Genomic DNA, 14,537 nt, shown 5'->3' on the forward strand with positions numbered 1-14,537 from the left:
TAGGATATAACAAAATATTGAAAAAAATTCAAACGAAATTCATAAAAAATGGCGTCACACATGAGATCAAAACAATGAAGAGATGTTACTTTCCGACTTTTCGAAATTATGATCCATCCGGAACCACGTACTAGTATTAGTAGTGTACCTAATAGAGTTCTAGACCAGAGGGAGGTCGAAAAAAGATAGATCGGCGAGGGGACAGGGGACTGCAACTCGGTCGGTAAAACAGAGATGGTAAAAAATTTTATGTGTCACTTTAACGTGAGATTTCCCAGTAGTTGATAATGCAGAGATGGTAAAGAAATTTTTCATTCTTACCCTGGGTCGGTAATACAGATTTGACCGGGAAAATTATATTTTGTCATTTTAAAATGCAATTTCTCATGTTCCCATGTAGTATGTGTTATGTTCCTATGTTCCCGTGTGTTATGTTCCCATGTTCCCATGTTCCCATGTAGTATGTGTGATGTTCCCATGTAGTATGTGTTATGTTCCCATGTGTTATGATCCCATGTCTTATGTCCCATATCTTATGTTCCCATGCCGCTGAAAAATGTAAAAAAGTCATAAGGGTAACAAAAAATAAATGAATTATTTAATTTTTTTATATTGATCAATTTTATTAATTATTATCTACTAGTTAAATATAATTCTCTCTCAGCATTAAAAAAAATAGAAATTCCTTATTATATTTTTTCCTTTTTATATATTATTCTTCTATGGCAACATCATTATTTTGTGTACTTGAAACTTCGTTAGTTTCAGTATCAGATTCTTGATTTACATCCATCTCTTGATCTGACTCATACGTAACACTGCAAAGTTCTACAACAAAAATTAAAAAATATAAATTAGCATTCATATTACTACCTTTTTCATTATAATAAAGAAATATTTACTCACCAACAGTTATAGTTGTACCATATCGATCATCTGGTATCAATGAATATTTTGCTAGAAAAAATTTATATATTGACATAAATATTATAAAAAAATATATCAGAAAAAATCACACAAATTATTACCTCCAAGTGATGGGAATATTATGAGATGGTCCAACTCATCTATAGCCAAGTCAGACTCATCTTCCAATACTGTACTATTATCATTTGCCTCGTTAGCAGGAATATTGTCTGAAAGCATGAATTTATTATTATCAGTGGTACTTAGAATCTTAATTTTTACAAATAAAAAATAAAATACATACAAACTCTAAATCGTGGTCTTGCATCTAAATCATCATCATCATACATTTGAAAACCGCTTAGTCTTGGAAACATAGTGCTAGCTATTAAACCTTTGAGAATAGCTTCGATATGATATTTTATCTAATAAATGAATAAATTATTGAATTATATTTGTAAAATATTTATAAATAAAATACTAACCAATACTAAATTTCGGTGGCGCAATACCGGTGGAAAAGGGCGATCCATGCGTTGTGCATATCGCCAATTCATTTCCGTTCCACATAATCTGCGAAGACTGTCTCGATGAGGAGCCAACTTTGTTAAACAAATTTATTAAAAATTTATTATAATACTCATGTCTTTATTGAAAAAATTAATATAATATTTAAAAAAATATTTACCAGAGTTTCCAACGAGTCCATATCCATTTTTGATTAGCACTTTTAATTCACACAAAATTAAAAAAATAAAGCAGCTTCTTACTTGAATAACAATCCCGAACAAAGTGACATAAATCATCCCGGTAAATTGTATAAAAAGACAAAAAATGCAAGATAATTAGAAAAGTAGAGATATCCATATTTCTTTCCGATTCAATATATGTATAATTCTTTTATGCTATACATATATATGTCTCATAAAAGACAAACAATTTACATGGAGAACGAACATCGAAACATGATCTGTTGACGGCCGGCAGGCACGCGCGGTCTTCCAGATGCATTGTCTCAATTATACATCGAGATTTATTTTTTCATTTCTCTCTTTTATATTTTGAATATAAAATTCATTTTTTTCCTTACTATGCACATTTTTATTTCTCTCTTCTTCTATTTTAAATATAAAATAATTGAATGTTTTTTTTTTTTTTCATCTTCCTGTTCTTTGACCTTCTGACAATATTATTGCTTTCTTTTCCATTTATTAGCTGCATTGTCTTAATCATGTATCGAGATTCATTATTTGCTTACTTTGCACATTATTATTTCTCTCTTTTTTTATTTTAAATATAAAATAATAGAATAATTTTTTCCACTTTCTTTTTCTTCAAACAATATATAAATATATTTATTGAATTCATTCTTTGTCAATCTTGTGTCATCAGTCAGTGGTCAGTTGATCTTGAGACAACTACTTCCTCCTGATTATTAAAATATTATATATTTAAAAATGTATTCTATCGAAAGGTGTGAGAAGCTTGTTAACATTTTAAGTGCGGGTTATTCATCTGCAAATACTATTGAGAAAATTGATCGATGGATCAAATGGGGTAATGTAAATATAAAATTACTGAATAAATTTTTAAAAAATTCAGCTGATTCTGTAGGTTCAAAAAAAAGAATCCAATTAGTCGTAGTTAGACTCACAACAATAATTGAAAAATTACAAGTGAAAAGAAAAAAGACATTACATCATGGTGCTGGTATGAGTACTCATCATGATGAACCGGCATTGCATGACAAAGTAAAATGGAATGATTTGAAAAATATTTTCAAGGGAAATATAATAACTGGAAGTGTAACAAATCTTTATCATATAGGGATTGAAAATTTTTTGAGAGATGCTCAAACTGTTGTCAGCAAAAAACTAAAAGCTTTTTTGAAAAAAAAAATTAATCTCAAGATCAATTCATGTTTGCATTGTGAATATGAGGTTTTGAAAGATGACCAAGAAGTCAGAGAAATTAAGTCATTTAATACGAAAAATGCTGTTATACTACCAACAACAAACCTCGATGAATGGTTTGATGAATATTTTTATGATCCTATATTGAAGAAAATAGAGGAATTTAATCTTGGTATTTCTGGTTGGAGTTTGAAAAGAATTCAGAGTATTATCTTCACTGTATGCAAATATCAACCATTGCGTGGTGGTGATTCTACGTTTGTTGAAATGCCTGATGACATCAAAAAAAAAAGAGCAGTTTTGAATATAGAAAATAGAGATAATTTTTGTTTTTTGTGGTGTGTAACTGCAGCTTTGCATCCTGCACAAATACATACGAATCGTGTGGCATCATATATACATTTTAGTACAATATTATCATATGATGGAATATCTTTTCCAATGAAGCTGCGAGACATACCAAAATTTGAAAAACTCAACAATTTGAAAATAAATGTTTACGCAATTGTTTCAAATAATCCGAAAAAAAGTATTATTGCTCCTATATTTTTGAGTGATAATATTTGTGACAGTCAAACGATTCATCTGTTGGCAGTCGATAAAAACGAAAATGATAAAAAAAAAAAGTTACCAATACTAATGACAGTATTTTTGATGATGAATGTTTTTCGGCTGACGACGATGATGATGATGATGATGATGACAATAAAATGGAAGTTGATGACGAATATGAAAATTATGTTCAAAAGCAGAAAAAAGGAAAAAAAAATTTCCATTTTGCATTAATTAAAAACTTATCACGCTTGGTAGGCTCACAAGCCAGACAAGGTAATGGTCGTTTATACATATGTGACAGATGTCTAAATCATTTCTCGTCAGAGCTTTATTTGTAAAAACATTTGGCTGACTGTTGTCAAATTAATCATGCACGGATGATTATGCCAAGAAAAGATGCCAATATACTGAAATTTAAAAATCATCGATACAGAGAACTTGTACCTTTTGTCGTCTATGCTGATTTGGAGTGTATTTTAAAAACGATTGATAATACTGACTCTAAAGAACATATTCCACATAGTGCTGCGTACTATGTTAAATGTACCTATGATAATACATTATCATTCTACAGAATGAATCGTAGTGAAAACTGTATTGAATGGTTTATTGGAGAATTGGAAAAATTAGCTCACCAGGTCAATGATGTACTTCTAAATCCAATACCAATGGAAAAATTGACTGTGCAACAGGAGCACGAATTTTAAGATGCCACAATTTGTCATATATGTGAGGAGATTTTCCTGGAGAAAGACGTAAAGCACCATGATCACGATCATTTCAGCCGATCATATCGAGGTCCAGCTCATGCTAGATGTAATATTAACTATACAAAGTCTCACAACGTACCTGTAGTCATGCACAATTTATCAGGATACGACTCACATTTTTTAATACAAGAACTTTGCAAGGCATTCGATGGTCGCATACATATACTACCAATAAATAAAGAAAAATACATTTCATTCACAAAAAAAGTGGATAATACTGTTGTAAGTTTAAGATTCATCGACTCATTTAGATTTATGTCTAGTAGTATTGATAGATTATCATCTGATTTGAGCAATGATCAAAAAATTATAACACGTAGTGCATGCAATAGTGAATACTTTGATTTATTGTGTAGAAAAGGAGTATTTCCCTATGAATATATTGACTCATGGGAAAAATTAGCCGAAACAACTCTACCACCAAAAAAAGAATTTTTCTCAAAATTAAATAATGCTAACATCTCAGATGCAGACTATGAACATGCCAAAAATATTTGGGAAAAATTTCAAATAAATACATTAGGTGAATATTCTGATTTATATTTGAAAACTGATGTGCTGTTGTTGGCTGATATTTTTGAAAATTTTCGTTTGAGCTGTTTATCAACATACAGTCTAGATGCACTTCATTATTTTACTGCACCAGGTCTAGCATTTGATGCAAAGTTAAAGTATACAGGTGTGGAACTTGAACTTTTGACAGACCTAGCAATGCATCTTTTTATTGAGAAAGGGATTCGAGGTGGTGTTGCACAATGTATGAACCGATACGCAAAAGCCAACAACCGATATATGGGTGAAAAATACAATCCAGAAGAAGAAGAATCATACATCATGTATTTTGATGTAAATAATTTATATGGTGCTGGCATGAGTCAATATTTGCCTTATGGAGGTTTCCAATGGGAAGACAATTTAAATATTGATGTGACAAATATATCAGATGAAGCTGATATTGGATATATCTTAGAGGTTGACTTGGATTATCCAAAATATTTACATGAATGGCATAAAGATTTACCGTTGTGTCCAGAGCAATTCACAGCACCAAATTCAACGCAATCAAAATTAATGACAACATTATATCCGAAAAAAAATTATGTCATACATTATAGAAATTTAAAACTATATTTGGGTCTTGGCATGAAGTTGAACAAAATTCATTGAGTATTAAAATTTAAACAAAGCTCATGGTTGAAGAAATATATTGATCTTAATACTGGTATGCGTCAGCAAGCAACCACTGGTTTTGGTAAAAATTTTTTCAAATTAATGAACAGTTTGTATGGTAAAACGATGCAAAATGTAAGAAAAGAAAAAGATGTTAAAATAGTGACAAAATGGGAAGGTCGCTATGGAGCTAGATCATTGATAGCGAAACCAAATTTTCACAGCTCCTCAATTTACAAAGATGACATCGCAATTATTGAAATGTCACGAGTGAAAATAATTTTCAATAAGCCAATTTATTCTGGATTTACAATATTGGATATTTCAAAAATCTGGATCTATGATTTTTACTACAATTATATCAAAAAAAAATTCAATCACAATGATGTCAAAGCACTTTATATGGATACAGATTCACTCATTTTAAGTTTCAAAGTTCCTGATATTTATGAGAAAATGAAGGAAAATTTGGAAAGATTTGACACATCAGATTATCCACCAAATAATATTTATGATATGCCAAAAGTCAACAAAAAAGTTATTGGTCTTATGAAAGACGAAAATAATGGCAAAATTATGACTGAGTTTGCTGGCTTGAGAGCCAAATTATATAGTTATAAAGTCATGAACATTGATGATGATAAAATTTACAAAAAAGCCAAAAGTGTTAATGGTTCAGTTTTAAAAGACATAAATTTTGATAATTATATGGCGTGTCTTTTTGATCATCAGATACTCAAAAAAAATCAACATTTAATCAGAAAATTTAAATAAGTAATTTTGTGCGAAGATTAATAGAATGATATGAAATGAGCTATATCTATTATGGGAGATAAGTATGGTGTAATGCATATGTGTCTTATACAGAAACTTTGACTAGCCGATACAATATGATAAACTAAACGGGACACGTACCGTCGGATTGCGCGACTCCCGCGTGAGTAGGGAAACAGGGCCGGTTCTATATCATCCATTAATTAATCATCCCTTAATTAAAATTTGTAAAAAAAAAAAATAAAATGAAAAAAAAAATAAATAAAGGGTAGTTTTTAGAGGGTAGTTGGGGGTGTAGATAAGATTTTGAGGATTGAGGGATGTGTGTGTAGTTGAGATTGGGGGGATGAGGGTTGAGAGTATGGAGATTAAAAATGGGGGGACGGGAGTCGGGAGACGGGAGACGGGGACCGGATGTGTGTCGTTATTAATAATTTTTAATTAAATGTTTTGTTTATGTATATATAATAAAATTAAATTATTGTTTATACATTTGAAAACATTATTTAAATAAAGTTTATGGTTGGGCAATAAAAATTAAGAATAAACAAAAAAAAAAATAGAATTATTTTTAATTTCAAATAAAGAAAAAAACCACTTCTATGAGATGACGAAATAGATGACCTCACATAAAAGTTAACCTGAAAAGTATCAGATTACATATACGCACATGCACTTTAGTGACACAGCGTCTATACATTTATTTTTTTAAAAACCAATAAATTTTATTTTCATCTAATAAAGGAATTGACTGAGAGACTTGTATTTAAATATTTTTTCGTTGAAGCATGACGTGATTTACACTCTTGAGGCGACTATTAAAATTTTATTACTTTTGTTTAAATATATACAAACGCATTAGATTCTAATACATGCTCTATATGGGTTATTCTTCTTCTCTATATGTTTTTTTCCTCTTTCTCAAATTTTAATGATGTTATATCTTTATCTTTGTTATTCCATTGAAATAAAAAAATATATTTTTTTATTTTGAAAATCAGTTTTTTCACTAAGGGTTTCAAGAATATTTTATTTAAGACACCCTCAGTTTGTTTTAAACGGTTAGTCTGTGACAGTCGAAGCAAAAAAATTTAAAAAAATGGTTCAGCTAATAAGTGAAATACGGAAATTACAGAGAGAAGTAAGTATGACTAGTTTTGTTTGTGTGCTGTGCAATAGAAATTTTTGTTCGTCGTCTTTCAAGTGATTCCAATTTTTAATATTTTTATTTCAGAGTCTGGAAATATTGAATATAATAACAGCAATACAAAAACCTGGTTATTCGAAATCATTGATAGTGACAATCAAGTAATTTTATTGCACATCAATAGAAAAAAAATTGACGATAAAGTGAGTATAATGTTTATAAATTTTTTCTTTGATACGTTCTTTAAAACTCAATGATATTTAATTCTCGAAATTATTTTTCTAGCTTGATGAAATACATAATCAAGAAACAAAACAAATGATGCTGTTAGCTTGTGAAGTGATAAAAATAATAAAAAATGATGAGTTGAAGTATGAATTTTATGAGGATATTGCAGAAAATGTAAAGATGATAGAGACTGAAGTAAGTTATTGTTAATAATTTCGATACGTTTAAAAACAATATGTATAAATTTTTATTTATAAATATTTTTATTTTATTCCAGCATAAAAGACTGAGAATGAATTTTGATTGTATCAACAGAGTTGTTGAAAACTTTAGAAACAACAGAATATTCGACTTTTCCAGAGAAAGTTTCAATAAAGCTGTAAGTATCATGATCACGTAAAAAAATATACATAATTATTTTCAATAATAAATTTTTTAATTTTTTGAATAATAATTTTTTTAATTTTTTCAGATACAATTTTATCTCAAAAAATATGAAGTAAATAAACGACTTTCTATTGCATTGAGGAAAACACTGAAAATAAAGGAAGAGCTGCGTTCAATTAAAAGACAATCAGAAATGGTAGACGAACAAAAAAGAAAGCAGAAAATCCTAAAACGAAAAATTGATGAAGACAAAAATGATTCCCAACAAGAGATTAATAGTCCAAGTGAGTTTGAAAATAAATAAAATATAATCTATTGGTATTGTCTTTTTTATTAAATGTAAATCATATGACTTCTTTGTTTCAGGAAAATCTCAACGTATGAAGAGTGCACCCTTATGGTTGATTGATTTCGTTTGTGTTAAAAAGTGATGATGATGTGTATAAATTTTTCGAAATTTTTTACTTAATAATTATGTGTGTTTTATTCAAATCAAAAAGTGGAAAATAAAAATAGAAAAAAAACAGAAATTCTTTTGAGTATTATTTTATTTATTTCAATACTTTTTTAAAAACTTACATAAATTGTTAAAAATATTTTTTTCCAAGTTACATGTATTGGATTTTATAATCATAATATCATTTTTTCAACATAAGTGAATTTACATTCATTTAATCCTCCTGTGTATGTGAAACGAACCCGTCCTTCTTTAATGCATTTGTTGAAAGATTCATACTCAACAGGATTTGCTATAAAACAATCAACAATTCTCTTCGGCAAGAAAAATTCGGTGTCATTTCCAACTCTAGCAATTATGCTTGGTCCATACTTGATCACAACGTTTCGTAAATTGGTGAGTGGATGTTCTTTATTTAATTCAAGATCTCTTATTTTGATCAAAGTTGATTGACTTTTTCCTGCTGCGGCACTTGCAATTTGGTTTAATGAAGCGAAACGATCCATTTTCTGTTGAAAAAAAAATTCACATATAATTATAAAAGTCAAATCAGATTTTTTAAAAAAAATCAAGTAGAAAATTATTAGAGAAATATTTTAAATAACATATAATTACCTTCAGTTGAATTTTAAAGTGATATTAATTGTTTAAAGTTGATTTGATGACTGATGCTAAGTTAAAAAAATTAGAGCTTTTTATACTCAATTATAGGCATAGTTGTGGCAGTAGAAGGGTAAAGGGGAAGAAATTTTTAGTTATAATTGTTTATAAAATTTTATTTCTTTCTGAGAAATAAATTTTTATAATAAATCCAATTTTTTTTCTCAGGTCATAAATCTAATTTGTGTTGTTTATTTAAAAAAATAAAATATGTCACCAATAAATATACAAAGCTATAATTTTTTATTTTTGAATATATATTTATGAAGTAACCCATTATATCGTATGAACTAAACAAAAAAGCTATAAAAAATAATATAATAACAATTATTATTAATAAATAAAAAAATAAATCCGAGTAAAGTATCAGAGCAACATAAAAACATAGTAGATCTTTTTTGGGTCCGTTCGGTGACACCCCTACACTAGCCAGAGGGCCCGCCCTATTGGGGGTACCCCTAGACTGCTCATAGAACCGCCCCCGGCATGGCTCCTTAGACTATAGAGTAACTGCCCCCGCATAGAACATCCCTCTGTAGTATACGCAACCATTTTGCCGGCGGGTACGACCTTTTTTTATTTCTAGTTTCCTAATAGAAATAATAATTTTATCAGTGTTTTTTTCATAAATTGTTTATTTTTTTCCGGTTAATGACTCATGCAATAAAAGTTTTTATAATATTTAAATCCATATATTGATGTGAACACTTTACTTTTCCGTTAAAAATCATAAATTAAGTTGTTTATTTAAAAAAATTTAAAAAAGTCACAATCATATACGAAAGCTATAATTTTTTATTTTTTTCAAATATAAGTCTAAACTGATTTATTATTATATATACTAAATAAGCCATTAAATGACCCATTAAAAATTATATTATAATAAAATTGAAAATATAAAAAAATCTAAGTCACCAACTCTCTGTTTATCATAAATTAAAAAATAAAAATAATTTTAACCGTTTACTCTTTGTTTACAAAATGCTATGCGTCATTTTAAGTGTCATAAAAGACGAAAAATATTGTTTTCATAGTTCATTGACACAAACTTTTTCTGAGGGTAAAAATTCATAATAATATAATTGTAGGAACGTATATTTATATAGGCCATTAGTCAGAAATCGTTTGAGTGTTAAACATCGTCCGGGAAAAAAAATATAAGTTCCAAAAATGGATTTAGATAAGTGTAAAAAATTAATTAAAATTATGGAAAAAGCTTGTAGAGTAATTAAAACTCATAACGAAATCGAAGAATGGATTAAATTCGGAAAAAAAATATTAAATCATAAAAAAAGTTATTGAAAGTCTGGACTTTGTCTCATGGTCAAAAAATTCAAATTCAAACGACAATAATACAATTGCAATCAATACTTGAACAAATAAAAGATAAAAAAAAAGCTGGCATGGGTATTGGTAGAGATAATAGAAAATTAAAAGATAGAGTAAAATGGATTGATGTAGAGTCGATATTTCAAGGACGTATGCGAACAGGGGTTGTTATTAATTTGCAGCATATAGACTTACGATATTTTCTACAAGATTCAAAAAAAATGACTACCATTCGCATTAAAAATATTTTAAAAAAAGGAAATAATTTAAAAGTTAATGGTATTTTGTCATGTAAATTTCAAGTTATGAAAAATAATGAGATTGTTGAGGAAACGAAATATTTTAATACAAAAAATGACATTATTTTACCAACAACTGATTTAAACAACTGGTTTGATGAAAAAATGACAGATAAACTTCTTGTCAAGGTTGAAGAATTTCAAGAAAGGGATTCAGGCTGGACTATGAAAGAGATAATTAATTTAAGCATAAATATTAATTTGTATGAACCAATTAGAGGGGGTTATACATATATTGAAATGCCTCAGTTTATTAAAAATAAACGAGCTGTTGTAAATATACAAAATTATGACGAATATTGCTTTTTATGGTCAGTAACAGCGGCATTACATCCAGCTAAATCAAATTGTAACCGTGTGAGCTCATATCCAGACTTTAAAACAATATTAAAATATGAAGGCATTCGGTTTCCTATCGCCTTAAAAGATGTGCCAAAATTTGAAAAAATGAATAAGTTATCAATAAATATTTATGGAATAGAATGTGAGAAAAAAAATGAAATAGTTCCAATATATTTGAGTCAATTTAAATCAGACAAAAGTACAATTCATTTATTAATTTTAAATCAAGAAACTTTCAATAAAAAAAAATCAAATGACAACAGTAATATCAGTTTTGCTGATGATTGTGTTGATGATAATAATGGTGATGACGATGATGATGATGATGATGATGAAAGAACGCCAACAGTTTTTCATTTTGCTTGGATTCGTAATTTATCGAGATTAATTAGTTCACAAATATCAAAAAATGAACATGAATTATGGTTATGTGACCGATGTTTATGTCATTTCAAAACACAAAAATCATTTGAAAACCATTCTGATGATTGTTTGAATCAAAATAATGCTAGAATGATAATGCCAGATCAAGAAGACAATATTTTAAAATTTGAAAATTATAAATTCAAAGAGCCAGCACCTTTCTCAATTTATGCTGATTTAGAATGTATACTTAAACCAGAAGCAAATGAAAAAGATCTTCATATACCATATAGTGTTAGTTATTATTTTCATTGTACATATGATGATTCACTTTCAAAATTTGCATATAATCGTAGTGAAAAGTGTATAGAGTAGTTTGTTGATGAACTTGAAAAAATAACAAAACAAGTGAATAACATTTTAAATAATCCTCTTCCAATGGAACAATTGACTTTTCAACAAAAACGTGAGCTTCGTTTATCTAAAAAATGTCATATATGTGAAAAGCCATTGACTGAAAATGACAAAATCGTTGTTGATCATTCACATATGTTAGGTCGCATACGTGGTTTGGCTCATTCAAATTGTAATCTACATTATCAAGATACACATGTATTGCCAATATTTTTTCATAATTTAAACGGTTTTGATAGTTTTTTTATTATTAAATCATTGGCTAATCAATTCGAAGGCTCAATAAAGCTGTTACCTATAAATAAAGAAAAATATGTTTCATTCACTAAAGAAGTTAGGTATATAAAATTGGATGGTTCGGGAAGTAATTGTATACACTTAAGATTTCTCGATTCGTTTAAATTTATGCCTAGTAGCCTTGACAAGCTTGCATCATATTTGGAAGATTGTGATAAAAAAATGACTAGAAAATATTGTAATAGTGAAGAGGAATTTCAGTTACTCAAACGAAAAGGTGCTTATCCTTATGAATATACAGATTCTTTTGATAAATTAAATGAAACATCTTTACCACCTAAAGAAAATTTTTTTTCAAAATTAAGTAATGAAAATATTTCGGATAGTGATTATGAGCATGCAATAAAAGTGTGGGATACATTTAAAATTAAAACATTAGGTGACTACAGTGATATTTATTTGCAAGCTGATGTGTTATTATTGGCTGATGTTTTTGAAAATTTTCGAAAAAATTGTATCTCAAATTATGGTTTGGATCCTATACACTACTATACTATCCCAGGTTATTCATTTGATTGTATGTTGAAATGTACAGAGATAGAATTAGAACTCTTAACTGATCCAGAAAAATATTTATTCATTGAAAAAGGAATCAGAGGTGGAGTTGCACAATGTACAAACAGGTATGCTAAAGCAAATAACAGATACATGCCTGACTTTAATACTAATATAGATGAATCTTATATAATGTATTATGATATTAATAATCTTTATGGACATTCAATGATGAATTATTTGCCTTATGCAGGATTTGAGTGGGATGATAATAAAAATATTGATGTATTTAAAATTGCAGATGATTCAGACGTTGGATATATATTAGAAGTAGATTTAGAATATCCTGAGAGTTTATTTGATGATCATCGTGACTTTCCACTTTGTCCTGAGCATCTTATCCCACCAAATTCCAAACAAGTCAAACTAATGACCACTTTATATCCAAAAAAAAATTATGTTATTCATTATAGAAGTCTAAAACAATATTTAGGTCTAGGTATGCAGCTAAAAAAAATTCATAGAATATTAAAGTTTAAGCAATCACCTTGGTTAAAAAAATATATAGATTTCAATACTCAAAAAAGACAGGAGTCAACTAATGCTTTTGGCGTTTTGATATTTAAATTATTAAATAATGTCATATATGGTAAAGCAATCGAAAATTTACGTGGTAGAAGAGATGTGAAAATGATAACAAAATGGGATGGACGATATGGAGCAAAATCACTAATATCAAAACCAAATTTTCATAGTAGTATGATACTTGGAAAAGATCTTGTTGTTATTGAAATGTCTAGAGTAAAAATAAAATTTGACAAACCAATTTATATAGGGTTTTCAATTTTGATATTTCTAAATTTTATTTGTATGATTTTCATTATGATTATGTTAAGAAAACGTACGGAAATTCAGCTAAACTTTTATACATGGATACAGATGCTTTAGCTTATTTATTCACAGTACCTGATATTTATGAATGTATGAAAAAAAATTTGGAAAAATTTGATACAGCTGATTATCCAGAAAATAATATTTATAACATGCCTTTAGTAAATAAACGAAAAATCGGTGTTATGAAAGACGAAAACCAAGGCAAAATTGTAACGGAATTTGTTGGTTTGCGTGCAAAAGCTTACAGCATGAAAATATTAAATGAAGATAAAATTATAAAAAAAGCAAAAGGAGTAAAAAGATCTGTAATGAAAGAAATTGAGTTCAATGATTATAAAGAATGTTTATTTAGTCATAAGAATTTAATTAAAAAACAATATTTAATTAGAAGTAAAAAACATGTAGTTCATACAATTTTACAAACAAAATTAGCATTAAGTTGGCAAGACGACAAACGAATTTTACTGCCTAATACTACAGACACTGTACCATGGGGATATAAAAAAATAAATAATACTTGAATATGTTATAAAAATGAGTTTTTATTTTTTCCATACAATTTTTTGTTTTTTAAAATTATTATTTGTTAACTATTCTTTTTTCTAAAAGTTGTATCCAGGTAAAATCTTCTTCAGTATTGATGTTTGGAAAATTTTCTTAAAACCATTGTTTCATTTTGTATACATTTTCAATGGCACAATCGTAATTTTTACAGAGTGGATGCATTTCAGAGTGTGAAAATGGTGCTTTTTCTTCCATTTTATTGCAGTCTGGAGCACCTAATTGTTGTAAATCGAATACCAATTCGTTGTTCTCTTCATGATATAAACCGCATACATATTCAATCAAATCTTTAGTTGATCTTCCGTTGACAATTACAGGTCCTTCATGAAAAACACAATGTTGAATTTCAAAGAATGCCCTTTTATAAGGTGTTTCGCCAAAACTCCAGGGTATGCCATGAATTTTAGATTGACACCATAAAATTTCATTTTTCTCTCTTTGCGGACATTCTGCTGCAGGATATTCTTCAGCGAAAATAAAATGATTATCTTTCCAATTTTTATTTTCATATTTAGCGTCTAGCTCTAACCAAGCAAACTCTTTATATGAAAAATCCAAACACCTTTGTGGATT

The 14,537-nt window shown here is 28.3% G+C and overlaps 2 protein-coding genes across 2 annotated transcripts; one reads left to right on the forward strand and one right to left on the reverse strand.

Moving 5' to 3' along the window:
* Positions 1-698: 698 nt before the first annotated feature.
* Positions 699-1,651, reverse strand: LOC122849141. The gene is made up of 6 exons (XM_044147749.1): positions 1,595-1,651; positions 1,392-1,508; positions 1,211-1,331; positions 1,029-1,136; positions 907-957; positions 699-828 (listed from the first exon to the last, which is right to left on the reverse strand). The coding sequence occupies exons 1-6, from the start codon at positions 1,619-1,621 to the stop codon at positions 713-715; spliced, it is 540 nt and encodes a 179-aa protein (XP_044003684.1). The 5' UTR covers positions 1,622-1,651; the 3' UTR covers positions 699-712.
* A 10,468-nt stretch (positions 1,652-12,119) lies between these two features.
* Positions 12,120-13,794, forward strand: LOC122850414. The gene is made up of 4 exons (XM_044149565.1): positions 12,120-13,005; positions 13,162-13,307; positions 13,403-13,693; positions 13,789-13,794. Exons 1-4 carry the CDS (start codon positions 12,120-12,122, stop codon positions 13,792-13,794), a joined length of 1,329 nt encoding a protein of 442 aa, XP_044005500.1.
* The last annotated feature ends 743 nt before the right edge of the window (positions 13,795-14,537 follow it).

The sequence above is a fragment of the Aphidius gifuensis genome, linkage group LG2 (genome assembly GCF_014905175.1).
Source record: "Aphidius gifuensis isolate YNYX2018 linkage group LG2, ASM1490517v1, whole genome shotgun sequence".
Lineage (NCBI taxonomy): Eukaryota > Metazoa > Arthropoda > Insecta > Hymenoptera > Braconidae > Aphidius > Aphidius gifuensis.